The 26,702-nt window shown below is 46.2% G+C and overlaps 1 protein-coding gene across 21 annotated transcripts in view; it reads left to right on the forward strand.

Annotated features, from left to right (window-relative positions):
* The window catches only part of afdna (afadin, adherens junction formation factor a), a 117,879-nt gene that overhangs the window by 86,389 nt on the left and 4,788 nt on the right, over window positions 1-26,702 (forward strand). For 6 of the 21 annotated variants that reach the window (XM_047801633.1, XM_047801634.1, XM_047801636.1 and 3 more), the window contains 10 exons: window positions 8,474-8,539; window positions 8,634-8,707; window positions 11,132-11,250; window positions 11,773-11,964; window positions 12,173-12,261; window positions 13,772-13,963; window positions 15,487-16,587; window positions 19,844-19,879; window positions 22,540-22,674; window positions 25,215-25,743. In XM_047801633.1, the coding sequence (XP_047657589.1) occupies window positions 8,474-8,539; window positions 8,634-8,707; window positions 11,132-11,250; window positions 11,773-11,964; window positions 12,173-12,261; window positions 13,772-13,963; window positions 15,487-16,587; window positions 19,844-19,879; window positions 22,540-22,674; window positions 25,215-25,743 (2,533 nt within the window). The remainder of the gene's footprint in view (window positions 1-8,473; window positions 8,540-8,633; window positions 8,708-11,131; window positions 11,251-11,772; window positions 11,965-12,172; window positions 12,262-13,771; window positions 13,964-15,486; window positions 16,588-19,843; window positions 19,880-22,539; window positions 22,675-25,214; window positions 25,744-26,702) is intronic. The other 15 variants (XM_047801643.1, XM_047801651.1, XM_047801649.1 and 12 more) reach the window with 10 other exon arrangements.

Raw genomic sequence — 26,702 nt, forward strand, 5'->3', positions numbered from 1 at the left:
TTATCCTCCGTGTCAATGTTAAAACCGCTTTCTGTTAATGTCACACATGTGCACTGAACACTTCTCTCCGCTCATACTGACAAGACACGCCCCTTTCTGCTCATTGGCTACACGTTTGTTTTGTTTTTGTTTAGTTTGTTGGCCCGACTCAGTTTCCTGAAGCATTTTTTAAACAACGGAGACCGCACCTTTAACCGTCGAGACACCACTTCCAGATGTTTACAAGAGTAACAGATGCTAAAGGATACATATTTTTAAGGAAGTGCTAATAAATAAAACGCACTCCATCATCCTTTCTTGACCTGAAATTACAGGAATTACCCTTGAGTGCTTAATTTATATGTTGACATAGGGTTTTTACACAGAGGTTTTTACACAGAGGTCTCAACATCCATTTAGAAAGACAGATGTCTGCCCGTCCCCACCACGTAGCCCGAGTCCTGTGATGTTTGACAGGCATTGTTTTGTCTCTCTTAACCCAAGCCAGCAGCCCACATTCTCCATCATTATATCCTCTCAGATGTGATGAATGTGTCTGGCAGTGAGCAGCTCATTACCCAAAGCCTTGTTCTGGTGATGACATTTTGCACCTGGCGTCAGGAGAGCACCTAAATGACTGTCCGTCTGTCCTCACTTCCTGATCTAGCTGCGGCCGATAGACTCCATCAGCAGCTATTCTGGGTGCTCTCGACTATGTATTTTTTTTTTTTCGTCATGTCATACAATATGTAGTTGGATCTCAAATCTGTTCCGTGTGGATTCCACATAAAAAATGCCTCAGATTTTGACATTTAGACATGTACAAGAACCTCTGTTGAACTGCACGGTCACACGAGAGCCCAGAATGTGGCTGTCTATCTAAACTCCCAAACAGGAAGTTGTTGTATCTTGTGATGGAAAACGGAGCCGCGAAACAGTGATGGAACAGAACAGGAGCCAACATCAGCCTCCAGTTTCCTGAAACAGGTTGCAGAGCTTTTCCTCAGACAGGAAGTGTCAGGGTGTGCTCTTGATTCTCCGAATTCTGCTTGAGGGTTTGAAAAACATCGACCCAACCACCTCAAAGTCTTCGGTGTTTAAAAGGCATCACATGGGAACCAGGCAGCAGGTAGGTGTGATATTTGCTCTGCCTGTGAGATGTTTCTGTAACTTATAACCAACGAGCTGAGATCTGCGACGGCTTCCAAGTCTGGGTAGGAAGAAATGACTGACTCGTACATGAAGTAGAACGATGTATCCGATATGCTGCTCGTATGATGTGATATAACAGCCAATAAACAGGAAGGTGATAACTGTGTTTGGAAAGTGTTGTATCCTGATCATGGGGCAGCTGATCCAGAGTGTACATCAGGAACATTGGGTTTCAGCCTGAAGCACACCCTGGATAGGACACCTGGTAGTCACATGGACATGTGTAGATGATATTCTCTACGCAGACTGTAACCCGAAGCTAAGAATGGAACCAGGAACCTTATGCCTCTTTTCCACCGGAAAGAACCGGGTGCCGGTTCAGAGCTAGCGCTGGTGCTGGTTCAAAGTTGGTTCCACTGGCGAACCTTCTAAGAACCGGTTTGCCTTTCCACCGGCTAGAGAGCATCACAGCGCCGAGTCTGACGTCACTGTATACGTGTCACATGTCCTAGCAACGTTAGCGCAGCAGCGACAAACACAACAACAATGGCGGATGTTGCTTTACTGTTAATGCTCATGGCTTTGTGAACCTACATTGGCATCCAAACGCGGTGAATAAAACGTGTACGTGCAGCTCTGCGTAATCTGTATAAACGGAGGTTGTAATCGAGAAAGTACATAACGTTATTTTATCATTAACACAGAAAAAAATTAGCCTTAGCATGTAGCTACCTACTATCATGTGTGCTGATAACTGATCATATTGCGTTAAAGTAAATGTGTATTAAACATTAGTATACTTAAGGTACATTAGCAAATGCGCTAACAGTAGCCCCGCCCACAGCTCCTGACGCAAGCGGTTCTTAAGTCTAGACCAGCAACGTTTTGGTGCTACTTAAGAACCACTTTTCCTGGTACGGAGCGGGTGCTTTGGCGGTCGAAACAGAAAGAACTGGTTCTAAATTAGGCTCTGGCTCCGAACCAGCACTCGAACTGCCTCGGTGGAAAAGGGGCATTAGAGCCGTGAGGCAGCATCAACGTGCTGCCATGATGAAGTCTGTGGCCTGTAGATGTGGGGATTTATAATCATCTAGCTACAAGAGTGTTCATGAGATTAGACAATGATGTTGGGATGGTGAAGAGACCATGTCTTCATGGAGCTGGCTTTGTGCACAGCAGTATTATCATGTTTGGAGCAGGTACTTCTAGTGGTCCTAGTGAAGAACTTCATGTGGGTGTCATATGCCCCTTTCCCCCCAAGGCAGTTTGAGTGCTGGTTCGGAGCCTGATTTAGAACCAGTTCTTTATTTTTCAACAGCCAAAGCACCGGCTCTGAACCAGGAAAAGTGGTTCTTAAGTAGCACCAAAACGTTGCTGGTTTAGACTTAAGAACCGCTTGCATCAGGAGCTGTGGGCGGAGCGTCAGACTCGGCTCTGTGATGGCTCTCTAGCCCATGGAAACCGGTTCTTAGAAGGTTCGCCAGTGGAACCAACTTTGAACCAGCACTAGCTCTGAACCAGCACCCGGTTCTGGTGGAAAAGAGGTAAGAGTCAGGAGTGCACATACTTTTGCCTCTATAGTCTACATAAATCTGTGTGTTTTGTTACAACACCAGCCGTAAACGCCCTACAAACCATCAATCCACATGAGCTGAAGTTGATGAGACCGGAAATGAGATGATTATCTACTCAACATCATCCAAACGGTTACCAAACCCTTTTCGTACCATTTATTCGAACACTCAAAGCTCTCATTGGCTGTTGTGAATGTTAATAACTTGTCTTGGACCTTAATAGCACTCTGCAGGCAGGTTTTTTTGCCCATAGCTCCTATTTGGGTTAAAGACTGTATTTAGAAAAGCTTAAGTCAATCCATGTGTGTTTACATCCACACTCAGGCTCGCCTCAGCATGCTTTAGCGGTGTGTGCTCTGTAATTGTCTGGCTGCAGGTGAATAATAATAATAATAATCAGCAGCTTGAAACGTGCATTCGGACAAAATCCACGAGAGACATTTGATTTTTCTTCGTCTGGACACTTGTTCGGTTAATAATTAGTTCACAGAACACCACACGACTTGCAGAACCTCGTAGCAAAGACTCGGCTGAAAGCGTATCTGCTGTAGAAGCTGAGAAAGAAGCTGTGGTGACTTTGGTGTAGTTTCTGCCTTCGGTACGTTCGAGCACCGTGCCCTCTAACTAAGATTTGTAGCTCAGATATGAGCAAAGTCTGACAAATACAAGCATGAACCGCCTCCAAGTCGAGGTGAAACGCTCTTATTTACTCTCTCGCTAATCACCCATGAACCTCGTCTGCTCTGTTTAGGGAAACCGACTGTTGTTATTGGTGCAAAGGAGAAACTTTTGTGCGTGTGGTCGTATTTTTATTCTCGCTAATGTAACGGTTAATAGACGTAGATCACTCCGAAGTCAGGGATTACACACGGTTATAAAGGACACTCCGATCACGATTTTGTTATGAATTAAAGAGCGTTCATGAACATACATGAGTCTAGAACCTCATTCTTTCTGCACTCTCTTTCTCTCTTTTTTTCTCACTCTCTCTCTCTCTCTCTTGAAATCAATACAAATAAATGCTGGGTGTCATGTTCGAGAAACCGTACACAATGTAAACTCGTCTGTCCTGAAGGCTTTTCCATGTCGGGAGACTTGAAGCTGTTCCACCAGAGACTACGTCAGTAAAAGCACTAGATTACACATTCACACAGTTCACCTTCTCTAGTCACATGTTTAAAGATGTGTTTTTGTGGAACATCAACAAGTCCCAGTATACAAGAGCACATATATATATTAGTGTCAATTCTCACCTCATTCTTAATAGAATATTGGATATTATGTATTCGAGCAGCAAAATTGGTGTCGTAAACTGGTTGGTGTCGCACCGTGCCATTGTGAGCATCTCTCTTTCTTTTTCTTTCTCACTCACACACACACACACACACACACACACTATTTCTCTCTCTCTCTGTGTCTCTCTCTGTCTCTCTCTCTGTCTTTCTCTCTCTCTCTGTGTCTCTCTCTCTCTCTGTGGCTGTGTGTGCCTTGTCATGTTCAGACTAACAGGATATATGAACAGTAGGCCTTTCTCTCTCTGTGCCCACTGAGCTCTGGACATCTTCCTCTGGACTTCTCTAACTGTCTCCTTGTATGAGAAAAGCCTTATGAGGTGAAGCCTGTGATATTGTGTTGATTTCTAACAGCTTTGTGTGATTTTGTCTCCAGACACAGAACAGCGTAGTGGTAGGTACTGCTACTTTTCCCTCTCTCTCTCTCTCTCTCTCTCTCTCTCTCTGTCTCTCATTCTCACTCTCTTTCCCTCTCTTTTGGGATCTCTCTCTCTCTCACACACACACACACACACACACACACTTGCTCGCGTTCTCAGACATGGTGTTTATAGAGTGTTTGGTTCTGAGATGTGTGTGTGTGTAACTGACATCAGGGCGGTGGAGCTGATGACTCGGACCGGCTCGGTGGTGACTCTGGAGCTGGCCAAGCAGGGTTTTATGCTGTTTAAATGGCTTTGCTTGACCAAATATGCAGCCTCGAATACTGCCTTAAGAATTAATCATTTTTGTGTGCGATCTCAAACCAAATATTCCATACACGCATTTCTATGGATTTATGTCGGGGTTGCTGTATAAGGTGCGGTGTGTGTGTGTGTGTGGTGATGGTCGGTGCTGTGGGTGGGCAGCCGTGCCGGTGGTCTTTATAGAGAGCACTTGTGAGCGATTCCCATGCGGATTCTGTTTCCATCTCCGCCCACAGTCTCGCCTTCTGCTTTCGCTTCCTAACATCACCCCCGCTATCGGCCGCGCTCCCTTCTCCCATGCAGTAGCTCGCAAACAATAAAAGGCACTTTCTCACTCAATTGCCATCTAGTCGCTTACAAAGCGTGTTCCAGCACCATGCCTCCAGGCAGCGTCACCAATTACGTGCTTTGGATAACAGCCATATGTAAAGATCTACCTGTTTGCTCTCTTTGCTCTGCCATACAGCTTTGTGTCCTGCTCTTATAGCAGATAAACAAGCTCTGAAATCACAGGTTCACCCTCACATCATGGCTTGGAACAGGCTGCTCAGAGAAAAGAGATTTTATGGAGCAATGACAAACTCCAAACGCATGCTTTTGAATGAAGCGACTGTTTAAAAAGGGCTTCCAGTGCTTAGGGGCGTGTTTTCTTTTGGTCACAGCGGAGCCCAGTGGAGTATATTTACGACATGTTCAATGTTCCATGTTAAAATTTATTTCTAATCATTTTATGGTATTAATATCCAAAACTATTTTTTCCATATGTTTCTATAATACTAATTAGTAATAATACTAATAATAATTTTTATATATTTATTTATCTTCATATTAAATGAAATATAAAGTCAGTCCAAACGAAAAAGGCATAAATATATAGTTAAATATTTTTTATAAACAGTTAGATCTGATTCTTGCTTGGCACAAAAAAAGTGCAGGAAATATTTTTTGACTGGTTTCATTTTATTCTTTTTTTTTTCCCTGTGATTTGTTTTGGCCAGAAATGCTTGATTTTGTGACCTGCTCCAAATATCACTGAGTTTTCTTGATTTATGACTTCATTGCTTCAATCATAAAATCACAAAATAAGAAATTAAAACTCAGAACAAAGAATAAATCTGGAATTCTTAGTGGATCTGAGAACAAAGCTTCTACAAAGCCTAGAAGACTTGTAGCAGTGTAGAGCTGTGTATGTGTGTCTGAGTGGGGGGGTGGGGGGTGGGGGGGTGAGTGTGTTTGGGTGTGTGTGTGGGGGCAAGTGTGTGTGAGTGGGTGTGTGTGTGTGTTTGTAAGTGTGTGTGTGTGTGGGTATGGGGTGAGTGAGGGTGTGTGTGTTTGTAAGTGTGTGTGTGGGTATGGGGTGAGTGAGGGTGTGTGTGTGTTTGTAAGTGAGTGTGTGTGGGGGTGAGTGAGGGGTGAGGGGGTGTGTGTGTTTGTGAGTGAGTGGGTGTGAGGGGGGTGTGGGGGTGGGTGGGTGTGTGCGAGTGAGTGGGGGTGTGTGAGGGTGTGTGTGTTTGTAAGTGAGTGAGGGTGAGTGTGTGTGTTTGTAAGTTAGTGGGTGTGGGGGTGAGTGTGTGTGGGGGTGGGGTGAGGGTGTGTGTAGGTGAGTGTGTGGGGGGGGAGTGAGAGTGTGTGTGTGTGCGCTAGTGAGTGGGGGTGTGTGTAGGTGAGTGTGTGGGGGTGTGAGGGTGAGTGAGTGGGTGAGTGAGTGAGTGAGTGAGGGGGGGTGTGTGAGGGTGTGTGTGTTTGTAAGTGAGTGGGGGTGAGTGAGGGTGAGGGGTGTGTGTTTGTAAGTTAGTGGGTGTGAGGGTGAGTGAGGGGTGAGTGGGTGTGTGTGTTTGTGGGGGTGGGTGGGGGTGTGTGTAGGTGAGTGTGTGGGGGTGAGTGTGTGCTAGTGAGTGGGGGTGTGTGTAGGTGAGTGAGTGGGGGGGCGGGTGTGAGGGTGAGTGAGTGGGTGAGTGTGTGTGAGTGAGTGGGGGTGAGTGAGTTAGTGGGTGATGGGGTGAGTGAGAGTGTGTGTGAGAGTGAGTGGGGGTGTGTGTAGGTGGGGGTGAGTGAGTTAGTGGGTGATGGGGTGAGTGAGAGTGTGTGTGTAGGTGGGGGTGAGTGAGTTAGTGGGTGATGGGGTGAGTGAGAGTGTGTGTGTGTGAGTGAGTGGGGGTGTGTGTAGGTGGGGGTGAGTGAGTTAGTGGGTGATGGGGTGAGTGAGAGTGTGTGTGTGTGTGAGTGAGTGGGGGTGTGTGTAGGTGGGGGTGAGTGAGTTAGTGAGTGATGGAGTGAGTGAGAGTGTGTGTGTGTGTGTGAGTGAGTGGGGGTGTGTAGGTGGGGGTGAGTGAGTTAGTGTGTGATGGTGTGAGTGAGTGTGTGTGTGTAGGTGGGGGTGAGTGAGTTAGTGGGTGATGGGGTGAGTGAGAGTGTGTGTGTAGGTGGGGGTGAGTGAGTTAGTGGGTGATGGGGTGCGTGCGCGTGTGTGTGTGAGTGCGTGGGGGTGTGTGTCGGTGGGGGTGGTGAGTTCGTGGGTGTGGGGTGAGTGCGGTGTGTGGTGTAGGTGGGGGGTGCGTGAGTTAGTGGGTGATGGGGTGAGTGCGAGTGTGTGTGTAGGTGGGGGTGGTGAGTTAGTGGGTGTGGGGTGAGTGCGAGTGTGTGTGTGAGTGAGTGGGGGTGTGTGTAGGTGGGGGTGAGTGAGTTAGTGAGTGCTGGGGTGCGTGCGAGTGTGTGTGTGGTGGGGTGTGTGCGTGTGGGTGTGTGTCCGTGGGGGTGTGTGAGTTAGTGGGTGAGGGGGTGAGTGAGAGTGTGTGTGTGAGTGAGTGGGGGTGTGTGTAGGTGGGGGTGAGTGAGTTAGTGGGTGATGGGGTGAGTGAGAGTGTGTGTGTGAGTGAGTGGGGGTGTGTGTAGGTGGGGGTGAGTGAGTTAGTGGGTGATGGGGTGAGTGAGAGTGTGTGTGTGAGTGAGTGGGGGTGTGTGTAGGTGGGGGTGAGTGAGTTAGTGGGTGATGGGGTGAGTGAGAGTGTGTGTGTGAGTGAGTGGGGGTGTGTGAGGGTGTGTTTGTGTGACATATATATACTGCTGACTGCGTCTGATCCCCTGGTGCAGGTTCAGAGCCGGGTTTGTTCAGGTGTCAGTGGAGATCATCAGGGAGCCTCCATCATCTACAGCCTCAGCTTATGTCTTGTTTTTTTTCTCTTCTTTCCACCAAACTCTTCTGCTCTGGCCGCATGCCTGGGGTTTCACGTGGCGTCTTCATGAAACGACAAATCCAGGCTTTCGGCATAACAGACATAACAAAAGGGAGTCGTAAAAAGCAAAGTACAGCCTTGTAAGGCTCTGTGGCACGATGTTACTGTTCCGGGCAGGAAATGCCGTCATCTGAGCCGAATTAAGCGTCTCATGGACTCTCGCTGGTCTGTCAGACATGTGGATGTGTGCGGGAAAGGAGAATGGTGGAAGCTGTGATGAAGTGTGAATGCAGTGAGCTCTGATCCCAGCTCAATAATTACAGCCTTTATGAAGGAAAGGACAAGCTGTTAATCATCACGACCGAGCCACAAAGCCGGCTTTCATCTGCTGGAAATGGATCTCTCTCTCATCTAGTGTTACATTTCCACCAGCAGACTGTTAGGGTCCTTCTTTCTCCTTTCAGTCATTCAGGCTCCTCGTGTCGTTCTGCTGTGTCTCCTTGGCTTAGGGCGTGTTGCGTTTAACACTGGAAGCATTTATGGAAACGGGAATGTGGGGGAAATTCCTCGTCTTCCTTTTTAATATCGTGTGTGTGTGTGTTTGTGTGTGTTAATAGGGTGCTGGACAGGAGAAACTTGGGATTTACGTCAAGTCTGTTGTCAAAGGAGGAGCTGCAGACATGGTGAGGACATAAATATACAAAGCATGAGGTCAGTGCATGCAATGATGGGCTTAAGTCATGTAGGTTAATAACTGTGTGTGTGGTTTTTTTTCAGGACGGTCGTCTGGCTGCCGGAGATCAGTTGCTCAGCGTGGATGGGAGAAGTCTAGTCGGACTCTCTCAGGAGAGGTAACTTCCTAACCTTTAGTGTTTTGTCCCTTAAGCAGAATAGAAACTGATTAGAATTTTCAGTCAGTATAAAGATATATCAGCATTTACTCTGAAGATACAAAGCGGTGGGGGGGGGCACGTTGGCTTGGTGGTTAGAACGTTCACCTCACACCTCCAGGGTCGGGGGTTCGATTCCCGCCTCCGCCTTGTGTGTGTGGAGTTTGCATGTTCTCCCCGTGCCTCGGGGGTTTCCACCGGGTTGATTGGCATCTCTGGAAAATTGTCCGTAGTGTGTGAGTGTGTGAGTGAATGAGAGTGTGTGTGTGCCCTGCGATGGGTTGGCACTCCGTCCAGGGTGTATCCTGCCTCGATGCCCGATGACACCTGAGATAGGCACAGGCTCCCCGTGACCCAAGAAGTTCGGATAAGCGGTAGAAAATGAGTGAATGATACAAAGAGGGTTTTTTGGAATTTTTCTACGAATATAAAAGAGTAGACTAGGAGAAAAACAGAAATACCGATGAAACACTTAAAGTCCCGAGTGTCTAGTTTCATATGATCCTCATATTAACACCACTGTGGAGTGAAACATGACAAAGACGTTTAATGAGCAACAATGACACGAGAAAAAAAAAGAAGAGAACTCCATTATTTTTTTCCTCTGGGGGGAAATGAGTGATGTCCGACATCTGGAGCGAGTGATATCATGCTGTTGACACCGAGTACAATATCGAATTTATTAAAGTTGGTTTCAAAAAGAAAAATTATTTATATTTATATATATATATATATATATATATATATATATATATATATATATATATATATATATAAACGTCACCATATCATACGAACAATCTCCGTAGTCACATCCGTATTTTTCAGCGAAGCATCCTTTATGCAAATCTCAGTTCATGCTGTTGCCATAGAAACCAGTGTAGCTGTGACGACAGAAGGTGACCAATCAGAATGGAGAATTCGGCAGCATTGCACTATAACGTGCCTATAAAGAAGGCAGACCCACGTGAGCTTTCTCAGTGAACTCTTTCCTGAACTAAAACTTCATCACAAGCTTAACGCTGTCAGCCGCCGAGCTTCAGCGCCGCCGTTCACGGATTTCTGCGGACTTTTCCGAACCAGAGCTGTTCACTTCACTCAAATACTCATTTCTCTGTCAATAAAATCTAGTTTGGTTCTGTGACAGTTGTAATTATGGACGGAGCAAAGAACAAAACGCACAACTAAATGGCACTTTTAAGCGGAGGCGTGCGGTCAGATTCGAAGCAGATGCTGTTTACGCCGTTCTAATTGTGTTTGAAGTTATAAATCTGAGGAATGTGACACTCGACGCCAGCCTGGTTTCATCTGTCGCTTTTCAGACGTAGACATAAAGTATGGGATCTTTCAGAAATGATCTCTCCTGGGATTTTGGGATCTCTCTCTTTCTCTCTCTCTTTCTGTATCTCTCTCTCTTTCTGTATCTCGCTCTCTCTCTCTCCTACTCTCTCTTTCTGTATCTCTCTCTCTTTCTGTATCTCGCTCTCTCTCTCTCCTACTCTCTCTTTCTGTCTCTCGCTCTCTGTCTTTCTGTATCTCGCTCTCTCTCTCCTACTCTCTCTTTCTGTCTCTCGCTCTCTCTCTCTCTTCTACTTGCTCTCTCTCTCCTACTTTCTCCTACTGTCTCTCTTTCTCTCTCTCTCCTACTCTCTCTCTTTTTCTGTCTCTCTCTCTCTCTCTCTCCTTTCTCTTTCTCCTACTGTCTCTCTCTCTCCTACTCTTTCTCTCTTTGTCTTTCGCTCTCTCACTCTCCTTCTTTCTCTTTCTCCTACTGTCTCTCTTTCTCTCTCTCCTACTCTCTCTCTTTCTGTTTCTCGCTCTCTTTCTGTCTCTCACTCTCTCTCTCTCTCCTACTCGCACTCTCTCTCTCCTACTCTCTCTGTCTTTCTCCTACTCTCTCACTCTCTCTCTCTTTCTGTCTCTTGCTCTCTCACTCTCTCCTACTCTCTCTCTCTCTTTCTCCTACTCTCTCACTCTCTTTCTTTCTGTCTCTTGCTCTCTCGCTCTCTCCTACTCTCTCTCTCTCTTTCTCCTACTCTCTCTCTCTCTCTCTCCTACTCGCGCTCTCTCTCTCTCTCTCCTACTCACGCTCTCTCTCTTTCTCCTACTCTCTCACTCTCTCTCTCTCTTCTACTCGCTCTCTCTCTCTCTCTCTCTCTCTCTCTACTAATCTCTTTCTCCTACTGTCTCTCTCACCCCCCCCCCCCCTTTTGGCATCTCTCTGTCCTGGGAGATCTCTCTCTCTTGCTCTCTGTCTCTCACTCACTCACACACACACACACACACACACACACACACACACACACACACACACACTTCCTCGCTCTCTCAGACACGGTGTTTATAGAGTGTTTGGTTCTGAGATGTCTGTGTGTCTGGCGTCAGGGCGGCAGAGCTGATGACTCGGACCGGCTCGGTGGTGACTCTGGAGGTGGCCAAGCAAGGCGCCATTTACCACGGCCTGGCCACGCTGCTCAACCAGCCGTCTCCCATGATGCAGCGGGGTAAGAGGAGTACAGCTTTAACCCCTCCATCATATACAAATACAATCACTCTTATTGTGTGAGGGGACTGGGAGAGTGTGTGTGTGTGTGTGTGTGTGTGTGTGTGTGTGTGTGAGTCTCACATCATCTTTTATTGATAAATAACAGTTAATTCGCTCTCTATGTGGTTTCAGAGTGGATGTAACATCAATTCTAATAAATGATTAATTATTATTCTGATGTATTAAATGATTTAGATTTTTGTTTAAAGCTGATTATGGCTTTATCTCGGTCTTGAGTAAATATGATAGAATGCTGTATCGAGGACATACAAATAATCTGAATATAGCTGAAGTGAGATTAAAAACATTTATATTGGACACACAAACACATCAGAATTAAATGAATGCTCTTGTTTATCCAGTGAAATAAAGATGATTTGAAAATGTATTTGTTTATTTAATTCATTATTTTATCTTCATATCTATTTATTTATTTGATTTTATTTTTTTGAGATCTTTACACCTCTGTTTAACCCCTCAGCCTCAGACCGGGGTCGTATGGACAAAGGCAAAACCAGACCGAAGAGCGAAGGCTTCGAGCTCTACAACAACTCGGTGCAGAACGGTTCTCCGGAGAGCCCACAGGGGAACTGGGACTCGTACCCCGAGCAGAAGAGGGACGAGAGACTGCTGAAGAACCGAGCAGATCACCGCTCCAGCCCCAACGTGGCCAGTGAGTAACAAAACGAAAAGACGAGCATTCGACTCTTAGATGATGTCACTGTATTCCGACATCTTTATAGAACACAAAAACATCTCTGTTTCACATATCTCGTTCACACACTCACCACGTCGTCCTTATATTTTCAAAGCCATAGCAGAGGCAGACCTTTTCTCTCTCATCTGTATTTACATTATTTTTTTTTCTGAATGTTTTGTAGATCAAGCCCAGAGTCCAGGAGGAAAGCCCGTGTACCCCGGAGCGCCGGGAAAAATCACCTCCGTTTCCACGGGCAACCTGTGTCCTGATGTGAGTGAACACCTTTAACACCATTTTATTCACTCGTAAACCGGATTCGTTCGCTCGTTTTCATCCGTACTTCCCCGGATAAAACCTATTCCCTGTTTCGTTTCTGAGGTCACAAAACTGACCAATCGTATCCAGTATGCAAATGAGCAGTGGGTGATGTAGCACAGAGAACCTACATGCAAACCTAGATCTGATTTCACTGACATGTGTTTTGGATGCAATGGAAATGTAATGACATTTTGACGTGAGCAGCTGATGTTAAGACATGACATGGACCAATTTCTCCTTAGATAATTTTTTTATTAGGAATTCCTTTTTATGAAAGTAAAATGATTTGATGATTGCGTTGATAAAACATGGTTCAGAATTGCAAAACCGACTCAATAAAGAAAAAACACATTCACTTTAGCTAAAGTTTATGTCTCTATAGCCCTATTCGGACGGGACTAGTTTTACGTGGGGGTAAAGTAATTATTACCAGAGCTTCTCTGTGATTTTAGTCCCGTCCGAATGCGCCATCTCGGTAATCATTACGGACAAGGTCAGTAAAGATTACGGCGACTTCTACCTTCTGTAAAAAGGTCCGGAAAAATTACCTCAGGTAATACTAATCCCGTCTGAAAAGACCCGCTGTAAATATGTACGGTAAAATTCCGTCATTTCCTGTTTTGCATGCATGGAGGCGAATGAAACAGGAAGCAACGTCATACGCACATGACGACAAGGAGGTTACTGTGGTAACCCTGTGGTACTCTGTTACCCCTCCCACTTCTGCTAGTTTTACTGAGATGTCTTGTCCCATGCGAATTGGCCAATTAATATTACAGACGTCCTGAGGTAAAATTGCATTACTCCACGTCCCCACGTAAAACTAGTGCCGTCCGAAGAGTGCTTGTATCATGGGCACTTTTCTATTTATTTATTTATTTATTTATTTATTTATTTATTTATTTATTTTAAACACTTAGAGTTTGAGGAGCATTTTCCCTGCCGTTGTGAAACATGTTTAAACCATTTAACATGCTACAAAGACTCTGGGTTTTTATGGTTCTTCTTTTATGTTCGGTGATGCGTTAAACGTGCTGCTGAGAGAACTTTCACTGGAGCTGTCACGCTCGCGCCTGCGATCGTCCGTCTGTTTTTAATCACGGCGTCAGGAATGTGAAAATCCTTGCGTTATTTGACTCGTCTGTTTCTAGGAAGCCGTTTTAGACCCAAGGGCATCGAAATCTGCGCTGTGGTGTTTAATTCTAATCAAGTTTCCAACCACTGTGTCTGATTAACTAACTAGCTCTGGCTGGGGTCTGTTTTAAACACACACACACACACACACACACACAGGTTTTTCAGAGCTGAGCAGCCATTAGTCGCTCCGTAACTGAAACACTACAGGAAGCGCTCCGTTTTCATTAAATGCGGTCGGTTCTCCCCATGGCGCCATCTGGATCTGAGCTGCATCCTCAAAGCTTGGCTTGTAAACAGTGCTAAACCGCTCTGTCGTTCTTATTAGGAGGAGCCGTCCCCGCCCCGTCCAGAGGCTTATCCCATCCCCACACAGACGTACCCCAGGGACTACTTCACCTTCCCTGCTTCCAAATCTCAGGACAGGATGGGGCCTGGACCCGGGCAGGTCTGGCAGGGTGGCGAGCCTGAGCCTCATCCTCCAGTGGACGAGCATCTCCATAACAACATGGCTATGCAGGTTAGTCCATATTTATTAGGATTGTAACTGAATACTAGCATGTTATTTAGAATGAACAGGTAGCGTCTGAAGCTACAGTTGTGCACTGAGAGAAAATAAAATACACTGCGCGGTCAGATATGAAGTTTGTTAAACAGAGACCACTCATTTCTATATGTTGCATTTGTAGTAATTTAATTTAATTATAAATATCAGTCCAGCTCACGGGGGCACGGTGGCTTAGTGGTTAGCACGTTCGCCTCACACCTCCAGGGTTGGGGGTTCGATTCCCGCCTCCGCCTTGTGTGTGTGGATTTCTCCCCGTGCCTCGGGGGTTTCCTCCGGGTACTCCGGTTTCCTCCCCCGGTCCAAAGACATGCATGGTAGGTTGATTGGCATCTCTGGAAAATTGTCTGTAGTGTGAGTGTGTGAATGAATGAGTGTGTGTATGTGCCCTGTGATGAGTTGGCACTCCGTCCAGGGTGTATCCTGCCTCGATGCCCAATGACGCCTGAGATAGGCACAGGCTCCCCGTGACCCGAGAGGTTCGGATAAGCGGTATAAAATTAATGAATGAATGAGTGAATGAGTCCAGCTCACGTCTGTAATTGACTAAGGATAGGAACTTGAGAGATGTAGTTTGACGTTAGGCCACACCCACTTCATTAAAATCCAGCTACGTATTACAGCAATTTATTTAATTTTTTTTTAAGTAACACCAAAGAAGTTAACTCTATTGTGTGTTTTCTCTATAGACTCGAGGGTCACTATCTAAAGTCCATCTCCCTATAAACTCTGTTTGATTTTACTTTTATTTAACCTTGAACAGAGGGTTAACTTTTTATTTAACCCTGACCAGAGGGTTAACTTTTTATTTAACCCTGAACCAGAGGGTTAACTTTTTATTTAACCCTGAACCAGAGGGTTAACTTTTTATTTAACCCTGAACCAGAGGGTTAACTTTTTATTTAACCCTGAACCAGAGGGTTAACTTTTTATTTAACCCTGAACAGAGGGTTAACTTTTTATTTAACCCTGACCAGAGGGTTAACTTTTTATTTAACCCTGAACAGAGGGTTAACTTTTTATTTAACTGGCCATAAATCCAGTGCAGTCTCCTCACCTTCGTCTCCTTTCATCCCTCTTTTATATGAGCTGTATAGAATGTATATAGAGGTTGTTTAAAGGTAATATTTAGGCTTTACAAAGCTCACGTTTTCATAAAACCAGCATGTGTGTTAAAATCTGTGTGTGTGTGTGTGTATATACAGTATATACATGACTATGGTTGTAAGACTAGATAAGGCTGTGATTATTAAAATGTTTTATTCATTTATTTTAATTACTTTTGGTATTAAATTGTCGAATACATTTCATCTCTTCCCCATGACTTATTTAAAAAGACCTTGGAAAAGATGTTCCTAATAAAATGTCCGTTGGCCCATAGTAGATTATTTTTGTTCTTTTGATTTTTTTTCTGTTTGTTCCTATAAATGAAAGAGCCTTATATTGAAATTTGGACTGTGTGTGTGTTTTGCTGTCAGCGGGGCGCACGCTCTCAGGAAGAGCTGTGTGATGTGCCCACCAGATACCCCGGCGAGCGAGTACGTCAAGACGACCTGCTCCACCTACAGCAGCAGCAGCAGCATGAGGCAGAGTACCAGCGTGGTGGAGATCCCTGGAACCATCACATCTCCTCTTCTGTGGAGTCCAGCACCTCCAGCCAGGAGCACCTGAACAACTTCTCCTCCTCTTCCAGCAAAGCGCAGAGCAACCACAAGAGCGGCGCAGGTCGCTGGAAGACCCCCGGAGCTCCCCATCCCGGCCCGGTGGGCGTATCCCAGCCTTCTCGTACAGACCTGCCTCCTCCTCCTCCTCCGCCTCCGCCATCGCACTACGACTACGATCCGCAGACTGACCTGCCCCTACCCCCTCCTCCCTCCATCAGCCAGCAGCAGGCGGCGGCCGACCGCAAGAAACGGGAAGAGCAGCAGCGCTGGTATGAGAAGGAGAAGGCACGGCTGGAAGAGGAGCGTGACAGGAAAAGGAGGGAGCAAGAGAGGAAGCTGGGGCAGATTCGCAACCCCGCTATGCCTCCGCACGTCCTGCACAACAACAGCCAGCACCAGCAGATACCGCCACCTCAACAGATTCCCCAGCCTTACTTGCCCCCGGCTCAGCCTCCGCAACCGCAGCTTCCCCGCCCTGAGAAACTACCCACTCTTCCTCGAGCTCCTCCTCCTCCCGCTCCTCAGGACACAGTGATCCGGGACCTGCAGCCCCAGCAGCAGCCACGCACCATCGAGAGGCGCGACCTGCAGTACATCACCATCAGCAAAGAGGAGCTGTCTGCGGCTGACAGCCTGTCCCCAGACCCATGGAAGAGGGATGCCCGGGAAAAGCTGGAAAAGCAGCAACAGCTTCACATCGTCGACCTGCTCGACAAGGAGATCCAGGAGCTGCAATCCAAGCCGGAGCGCACGGCCGAGGAGAGCGACCGCCTGCGCAAACTCATGCTGGAATGGCAGTTCCAGAAAAGGCTGCAGGAATCCAAACAGAGTGAGGAGGATGAGGAGGAGGAGGACGACGAAGACGTTGACACGGTGCTGATCATGCAGAGGCTGGAAGCAGAAAAGAGAGTACGGGTGAGACTCTGTAGGACCGAGATGTCCGTTACATTTGTCAGAGCAGAGAGTCAGTTTAGTGGTGGACGCCATTTTGAGATGAGCTGAATGAAATATGGTATATTGTGAGGGTACGTGCACACTGCAGGCCAAATCTGTGCTTGAAATCTTCCATCTTTTCTGCATTATTCAGAATAATTCATTCTCATGTGTCATAAAGTGAACGAAGGACAGTCAGGTGAACAGACAGACAGACACAGACAAACGAAAAGAAAACAGACACAGACAAACAAGAAGACTGCAGGTCAGACAGACAAACTGAAGGTCTGACAGACAAACAAGAAGACTGCAGGTCAGACAGACAAACTGAAGGTCTGACAGACAAACAAGAAGACTGCAGGTCAGACAGACAAACTGAAGGTCTGACAGACAAACAAGAAGACTGCAGGTCAGACAGACAAACTGAAGGTCGGACAGACAAACAAGAAGACTGCAGGTCAGACAGACAAACTGAAGGTCGGACAGACAAACAAGAAGACTGCAGGTCAGACAGACAAACTGAAGGCCGGACAGACAAACGACAGGCTGAAGGCCGGACAGACAAACGACAGACTGAAGGCCGGCCAGACAAACGACAGACTGAAGGCCGGCCAGACAAACGACAGACTGAAGGCCGGACAGACAAACGACAGGCTGAAGGCCGGACAGACAAACGACAGACTGAAGGCCGGCCAGACAAACGACAGACTGAAGGCCGGCCAGACAAACGACAGACTGAAGGCCGGACAGACAAACGACAGACTGAAGGCCGGACAGACAAACGACAGACAAGGCCGGCTAGAGAAACTACAGACTGAAGGCCGGACAGACAAACGACAGACTGAAGGCCGGCCAGACAAACGACGGACTGAAGGCCGGACAGACAAACGACAGACTGAAGGCCGGACAGACAAACGACAGACAAGGCCGGCTAGAGAAACTACAGACTGAAGGCCGGACAGACAAACGACAGACTGAAGGCCGGCCAGACAAACGACGGACTGAAGGCCGGACAGGAACAAAAAGACAGAAGAACAGACAGGCAGAAGGTCAGACAGACAAATGGACAGGCAGACGGTTATACACAAAGACAAGAAGGACAGGCTGATGGAAAGACGGATACAGCTCTGATTTGTGCAGCCCTCATAGCTGTCTAACACCGGACCTCATGTTTTAAAGATTTATTTGTAAACACATAAAAATCCTAAACAAAAGTCTAAGGGATTGGTGTCACTCACTCGCAGTGTGCACGTACGTACAGAACAAGCGTATTGTTAGCTTGCAGCTTTTGCACTTTCATGCATGTAACATAGAACCAAATGCATTCCAGACCAAAACGAAGTATAAACTTTTCAATATTTTTTTTTTCTTAAGTTAAGCTCAAGGTTTGAGTGTTAGGACGAATGTTTTATTCATTTATTTATTTAATTTTGCAATGTGCACCTGCACCATGCTTACGTCATTGCTTTGCCATGCTGAGCTGCTGATTCCCGCCGCACTAGCGAGAGGGGGGTTGGGGTGTGATAGAGGCTGCAGGACGTCGGGGACCCAACCCGATCCCCGTGCTTGATCCATCTCAACCTACCATGACCAAATCAGCAGGACTCTCCATAACGAAGATCCGTAACAGGTCCCCGAGAGACTGTCCTTAAAACTCCGAAGTCTTAAAAGGTCTCATTACTGGAATCATGCAGAGTCTAAAGTCTCTAATCCTGACTGCCTTAACCAGTGCTGACATGCATGGTCAGTCTCAGTACAGATAGTTCTTCTGAAATCTGGTGTATTGTCTAGACTTTTCAGGAACGTCCTTATTTAAAGACAAGAAGTGTTTTAACTCTCCAAACACGGTGATGATCAGAAATCTACAGGCGGATGTTGATTATAATAAATTTAATTCCCAAAAAGGCACGGTGGCTTAGCGGTTAGCACGTTCGCCTCACACCTCCAGGGTTGGGGGTTCGATTCCGGCCTCCGCCTCGTGTGTGTGGAGTTTGCATGTTCTCCCCGTGCCTCGGGGGTTTCCTCCGGGTCCTCCGGTTTCCTCCCCCGGTCCAAAGACATGCATGGTAGGTTGATTGGCATCTCTGGAAAATTGTCCGTAGTGTGTGAGTGTGTGAGTGAATGAGAGTGTGTGTGTGTGCCCTGTGATGGGTTGGCAATCCGTCCAGGGTGTATCCTGCCTCGATGCCCGATGACACCTGAGATAGGCACAGGCTCCCCGTGACCCGAGTAGTTCGGATAAGCGGTAGAAAATGAATGAATGAATGAATTCCCAAAAAGTTCAATGTCTAGAAATATTCCAAATGGACGAATTATAGAGTTTAAAAATATTGAAATGTACACGAGACTAAATCAAACACTAGGGTACGTACTGCACCAGGAAGGTCCTCTGTGACCAGTTTGTGTTGTGATGAAGTCACAAGGTCGTCATTTTCCCGCGAAAGTGTTTTATTTTTCTGACATCACAGCAGTTTGTCCTGTTTTTATAGAGAAGCAGCTCGAAGACCGAAACAAAGTCGTCTGCCTTGGAGACTTCCCTCAGCGCGTCGCACAACACCACTGTTTCATCGGTTTATCGATAGTCTTAGATCACGTAAAGCGTCCGCTCTGACTCGGCTGTTACTATAGCAACGCTAACGTATTAAAGCCTTTATATCATAAACCTGTCTTTGAGCCAGAGCTGCTTTTACAGAACAGTAGGAGCAACATCTGCCTTCAGACTTGTGCCATCACATGCCAGGTGATCTCCTTGTCTGTGGTGATTAGACTGAAGAACAGCAGGATGTTCTTTCAGCCCGCCTCCTGTCGAGAGCCCGCGTTAGCCGCTTTACCTTTTATAGTCAGCCGAGCGCCGAGAGAGAGGAACTCAGAGCAGCTCCTGGAGTTTGAAGACGAAACGTTGCCCGTGTTTGAGCAGGAGATGATGGGGAACGATGGGCAAATTCCTCACCAGAGCCAGTTTCGTGCAAGCGTATGTTTTTTTGCGAAGAGGAAGCAAGCCTCAGGCGCTAATCAATCCCACTCTGCACAGGAATGTCACTGGCAGCGCGTTCTCACTTTTATCTTCTCTTCCCCTTACTTCACCATCTCCTCCTTCTCCTCCTCTTCTTCTTCTTCTTTTTGTTCTTATAACTTTGTTCTTTCTCATGCCTTATTATCGTCTTCCTGCGCTGTTCTTGATGATTTCTTTCTTCCCCTCTTCTCTTCTTCCTCCTCCTCCTCTTCCTCCTCCTCGCAGCAGACTGCTGTCCCAGCAATCTCTGTTCTAGACTTGGTATGTTCTCTATGCTGTTAACGAAACTCTCTCACTGTTTTTCCGACTCCACCTGTGTCTCCTCTCGCTCATTCTCTCCCCGTGGTTTTGTGGTGGTTTGGTTTCGCTCTCCTCTCTAGCCGAGGGTTAAGGCGGGAACGGGGAGCTTCCACAGGGAATCCATCCTGGGCTGTGCGTCGCTGTCGTTCCTTTCCCCCGGATGTGAACTCATTAAAGTTAATACAAGACTAGATTTTGTGTCAATATTGAACTTTAACGATGCTGAGTGACACAAGTTAGATCTAAATTGAACAGACACCTGCTCCTGGATTTTGCAGAGAGCTGGATTTTGGGAAGCTCTGTGGATTTCCGAAGTTCTCGTTTCAGTGTGGTTGAACGTGAGAAGGGAGGGCTGGTTGGTGCATGATCTGCTGGCCCCCTCTCTCCTGCAGCGAAAGCCTGGCCGCATGCTCAGGTCTCAGCGTCAAACCTCTCTCTCTCTCTCTCTCTCTCTCTCTCTCTCTCTCTTTTTCTCTCAGCTCTGTCCATGCCGCTGTGCTCCTCATCTGTTCCGTGCTATCTTTTCCTTTGTCTCCTACACACCAGGGTTTTGCGTTCCGAAGTCTACTTGTGTGAGATTTTACCGTGATTGTTGTTTTTGTGATCAGTGAGTGTGAACGTTTGGCTCTTGCATGTCTGTGAAGTTCATGTTAGGAGTCACAAATGTCCGGTTCAGTGGCATGCCGGTGTTTCTGTGCATGTGAAATGTGTGTGTGGGTGGGTGGGTGGGTGGGTGGGTGGGTGTGTGTGTGTGTGTGTGTGTGTGTGTGTGTGTGTGTGTGTGTGTGTGTGTGTGTGTGTGTGTGTGTGTGTGTGTGTGTGTGTGTGTGTGTGTGTGTGTGTGTGTGTGTGTGTGTTTTCTGCTAAAGGAACCTAGTAGTGGCACTTTACAATTAGAAACCATGGGATGTGCTCATTCAAATCTCTACGTTTTTCAACTCCAATCCAAGTTAGAGCGCAGCTTTCATGCCGTGTCCTGAGCTCACATGGTAACATCGCCATGGTTACACCGGCGCCATTTTTTGATTGGCCAAACCAGCGTCTACCTACATGGAGTCATCTGGGGTCTGGAACGTACCAATCGCTCATATTACCCATAGATTTCTACACCGTACACTACGGCATCTAGCGTCAGGAGGGTCGTATTGTCTCAAACAGAACGCTAACCAGATTGTTTCCCAGACGATGGCGAATGACGTCATGGAGTAATGCGGCGCTAATTCAATACATCCGTTAGATGGCTCGTCGGCCATCTTGAAAATGTTGTAGCCCCGCCCCATTTGTTCTTCTGCGTATGCAAAGCTGTGGTCCTTGAGTTCATGAAGTGTCCAACATTCCACACTGGAATAAACGCATCATCCAAGTATTTATTACTTCCTCCTAAGCTTACTCTATTTATTATACCCAATGTAGCCGTGTATCAGTATGCGATTTGGGACACGCCCCAAGTTTGTAGCTTTTCACCAAACAAATACATAAAAAAAAAAAAAAGGTTTAAGGTTTGTGACAGACACGATGAGACACAGCGTATGTGGAAACCACTAAGTAGGGAAAAACAATCCATCTGAACAGCCTTAGCCTTTATTTAACACATATAAAGTTTAAATCCCTTTCAACATCTTTTTGTATTTGATCTGCTTTAAGATCCTTAATTACAGGAGGAGGATCGCCGGATCATTTAGCACGAGATATTTTAATCAAGCTCCATGCTGTCGTGTTCTACCGGTCGTCTTGTTTTAAAAGCCACATTAGGGTGTTGTTTTTGTTGTTGTTCCCTTCTGATTTTTTTTATTATTTTTTTTAAACAGAAACCAAATAAGATTCTCCAACCGCAAACAGCTCAACGTTGTGAGTCAGGAACTCGTCACGAACACAGTATAAATATAAAAATCTCTTATTTTATACCAGGGGGCAAAAAAATTACAAATTTGAATTAAGCAAAACTAGACTTCGGAGCATTATAATTAGTGGAAAGTTTAAATTAAAATTCGATTACATGTTTAAATAACTTACCAATTAATGGAAACTAAAAATTTTATTCGAATTGTGTAAAAAATAATAATATAATAATAAAGGGGGAATTTTGGCTTAGCGGTTAGCACGTTCGCCTCACACCTCCAGGGTTGGGGGTTCGATTCCCGCCTCCGCCTTGTGTGTGTGGAGTTTGCATGTTCTCCCCGTACCTCGGGGGTTTCCTCCGGGTACTCCGGTTTCCTCCCCCGGTCCAAAGACATGCATGGTAGGTTGATTGGCATCTCTGGAAAATTGTCCGTAGTGTGTGAGTGAATGAGAGTGTGTGTGTGCCCTGTGATGGGTTGGCACTCCGTCCAGGGTGTATCCTGCCTTGATGCCCGATGACGCCTGAGATAGGCACAGGCTCCCTGTGACCCGAGAAGTCCGGATAAGCGGTAGAAAATGAATGAATAATAATAAATTCGCAAATACTGAGGCTTGGCACAACTGCGTCTTAATGTTGTGAATAAAACTAAAATGACGCACACGCACCATCCTAAGATATTGTAACTGGCCACTATTAGGATCTAATACTTAATACATAATAGGAGTAAAATTCAGACCCTGCAGTGCTCTCACATCGTGTGTGTGTGTGTGAACTTTGTCAGCTTCAGGACGAGGAACGGCGACGGAAGCAGCAGCTGGAGGAGATCCGTAAGCGCGAGGCAGAAGAACGAGCCAAACAGGAAGAGGAGAGACGGAGGAGAGAAGAGGAGCGAGCCAGACGAGAAGCCGAGGAGAAGGTACACCAGGCTGAGTGACCTGAGAGCGCTCGAGCCCCGGAGAGTCGCGCTCAACAAAAAACACCCCCTTCATCACACTAGATCTCTTCCAGCGTCCTCGTAATCAGACCTTATGTGTCTGTAGACTTTTAAAGCTTGCTACAGTTCTATATTATACACGAGAGACGAATCGATTCGTCAAATCATTACATTTCACAAGCAAAACCTGCAGCGTCTTCGATCTCTCGCTCACTCCATCGTTCACTAAATAGGACACTATGTAGGGCAGAAGTGAGCAATGCACAAGGGAAACTATATAATCTAGCTAGCAACGTTACAAACTACATATAAAAATGAAATTTTTAAACAGATTATGGGGTAAATATGCTGTCGACTTCAGTGGTCCTTTTAAAGACATCATTTCCATTCCCAGGCTGTCGTGACTGTCCATCCTGACTAGCCGTTTAGTTATTTATTTATTTATTTATTTTTCCCCCAAAAGACTTCGATATTCGTTCTGGTACCATGAGAAGTTATTTAACTGGACGTGACTATGACGCAACGTGTGTGAAATCAGGTGAATTCAAACACGGCGTAGTTTGCATCATCAGACGGTAGCCATGACGACCACTTTGGCCACGTTTTTTTATTTATTTTTTATTTATCCTTTATTTAACCAGGAATAATCATTAAGATAAAGAAGCTCTTCTACCAGGGAATCCTGGCCAAAATGGCAAGACACAAAGTTCCACACAAAAACATTTCACAACAAACAACACACACACACACACACACAAAAAAACTGTCCTGACGTTGACATGGTTATTTCAGAACATGAAGATTTTACGAGCGGGCTTTAAGATTCTTAAAGGGAGTAAAAATAATTTCTTAAAATAAAAAAAAGAAAAGACCTTTTTAAAAATAAAAACTGTTCTGCAGTCAGCAAATACAATTATATGTTTTTGGGGGGTTTTTGTGGTAAGAAACACCAAATTTACCAAATTCACCAAATTTTATTTGTTTTTTAAACGTATTTTTTAATTGACTAAAATAATGGTGGATTATGTTTTAATTTTGAGCAAAAAGAAAAATCCCCGACAAAACAATATTGGTTCATGATTTCCAGACATAGAGTTGTGTGTTTGTCAGCATTAACGCTGACTTATCTTGTCATTTTGTTACACACGAGAGTGTGAGAGTAACGTAGCAGATATATTAGAACATTTTCAGCCTGAATGTAGAAGGTTGTTAGGTCAGTCTGTGGAACATCTCCATGTTACATATCCACAGTCTCGACTGCTTCTGAAATGTTTCACCGGCCCGTTAAATTCCCCAACGGTCTGAAGGTCCATGGTTCATCCCTCGTGCTCAGTGAGATCCTCATCTCCGTGTGTGGCCGTGTCTGTGTGCGTCACCTTCAGACCGCTGGAAATTTAGCGCTCGCCTTTTAGCGTCCAGTTGCATGTGATCCATGTCTTGTGTTTTCTGATGTGACTCGTCCTCACCAAAGAAAAACATGTCGGGTTTTATTATAGAGCCCAGCGTTTTCTCAGGAAACCATCATCATCATCGTCGTCGTCGTCGTTTCACACGACATCGCTATAGAGACATCCCGTCCCATTCGGCCACCCCATTCTGTCATCAGTGACGTCCCCGAACACCACATTAACACAGTCATCCATGTACAAAGACCAGAGCAGCCTTTTCTGTATAAAAAAACCTCAAAATAGCAGCCAGATCCTTAGAGACATAAACACCGCTCGCGTAAGTCTTCCCACATCAGTCAAACCCAGCGCTGTTCATCTAAACGCTTTAGCAGCAGCAGAAGCACTCGTACTTAGTCGTCTTTCTGGCGCCTCCTAGTGGACCCACAAGCAAACAAAGGGTTAGAACTGAAGATATTTATCATCCAGAGTTCAAGTTTTCTAGTAAAAGATCAGAGACCATATCTGAGTCCGGTTAACATCCCGGTCTCTATATGTTTATACTCAGAAACCGATCTGAACGTCCAGGTTCGAAGTTTAATAGCACTGCCGTGTCTGGTGGTTGTGTTGCACCTTGGGAGGTTCATCACCCTGGTCATGTTGTACAAGCGCCTTTATCATCAACCACTACAAAAACTCAGAAGATAACTCGTTTTTCCATAATTGTTTGACGTAATTGAGAGGAGTCTGGTTTTGATGACCTCTTGAAAAAAATGTATGATAAGCACCTATAAGGATTGGAGTAGTGTTTAGGGCTGACGCTGCATTCCACTGAACACTAAACACGATAAAGTGGAAAGACCGATCATGGAAACTCGGCCAGGTTAAAGAAAAGAGAAAGGTTTAAAGGTCAGGCGTAACTCGGGTCTCGTTTAGTTAAAACTCTAATCAGATTCGACTTTGCCGGATCTCAGCAGATGCCAGTGCCTGAGTATTTACACCCAGAAAACGTCACGTTAAGGGAGAATTGTAAATTTTGCAGAGTAGAGGAGCAAATTGAGCAGGTTTGACGAGCAGGCAGAGGCTGGTTACGCTTGCTGAGGCGGCTCTAACTGGCTCTTCCCCTATTCCCCTCAGAGGAGACAGGAGGAGGAGTACTACACCCGCCTGGAGGCGGAGAGGCGCCGGCAGCACGAGGAGGCCGAGCGCAAGCTGCTGACGCCAGACGAGCCTGGTCTGTACAGACCTCCTCTTCCCTGGGACTACCAGCCCCCCTCTCCTGCCACTAACACCACCACCACCACCACCGCCGTCAACCCTCCTCCGACCCCGCCTCAGAGAAACACCTCGTACCTCAAAACCCAGGTCATCTCCCCCGACACCTTATACACTGCCAAGTTTGTCTCGTACAATGACGAGGAAGAGGAGGAGGAGGAGGAGGAGGATGCAGGCTTAGCAGGTCAGGTTAAGCTCTCTGCTACGCGGAAGTCCTATGGCGACCTTCTGCCTGCCCAAAAGCCTCTGCCGCCGCCCACTGCGCGCAAGCCCCGCCCCCTCTCGGACGGCATCTTTCTGTCCAGCTCATTCCAGCTGCCCGCAGAGGCCAATGCCAACAGTACTGCGTCCAAGGCAGGGCAAGCCCCTCCCCCTCCCGCCAAACCCAAAGGTAGAGACGCCAAGGAGAGAGGAGGACCCCATGTCCGCCCACCCCTCCTCCGTTCTTATCGGTTCATTCCCGTTCAGGTTTTTTAGTGTTCTTCTTTTCCTGTTTCTCTTTCCCCTACAAAGAGAGAGCTAATCCTCTCCAGTTTTCCTCCTCTCTCTCTATCAGTCATCTGTTTTATTGTTTTCCTCGTTTTCTTGTCACTTTGTGTTCTCTCTCTCTTTCTTTCCCATCTTCTATTTCATTCGACAATCCAATTTGTTTTTGTTTATTTTTTGATCATCCGTTTCCTCCAAATTTTCTCTTGTCCTCCCAAATTCCTCTTCCTCCAATCATCCTGGCGGTGTCAAAGCAATCGATAAAGCCCGTGATTCGCCCTGTGATCTAAATTCACTCCGGAGTACTGTTGGTTTTGCTGGCCATCCCGTTTGCGTGTGTGTGTGTGTGCGTGTGTGTGTGCTTGCGTGTGTGTGGTTTGCTTCGGGGAAGGCTCAGGCCTCGGCAGACTCCTGCTCGTCCGCTATCGGCTCAGGGGAATGAGACACCGGCTTGTTGTCACTGGCTGTGGCACCCACGCAGCCCTCCTCAGACTTCTGCACACTTGGCATAGGGGGAAAAGATCTGTCAAATGAGGCACGCAATTTGTGGCATGGCTGATTAAAAATTCATTTGATTCTTCATTTGCTAAAGTCTTAGTTGCTTATTTTATTTTATTTTTTGGCCTCATACTGAAAACTGGATTAAGATTTATTAAGGCTCTAAACTGTTAGATATTTTTACCTCCAGTCTTGTGCAACGAAGGTGTTCTACAAAACAAGAAAGGTTTTAAACAGCCATGCAACAACAACCAAAATCATAACGAAACACACTCTAGGATGCATTAACAAAGATGCCCCATGTATTTGACCTTGCATGCGACGCAATGAGCTTCGTATTTCTCCCACCAAGTGGGACCTGCTGCG

The sequence above is a fragment of the Tachysurus fulvidraco genome, chromosome 16 (assembly GCF_022655615.1).
Source record: "Tachysurus fulvidraco isolate hzauxx_2018 chromosome 16, HZAU_PFXX_2.0, whole genome shotgun sequence".
NCBI lineage: Eukaryota > Metazoa > Chordata > Actinopteri > Siluriformes > Bagridae > Tachysurus > Tachysurus fulvidraco.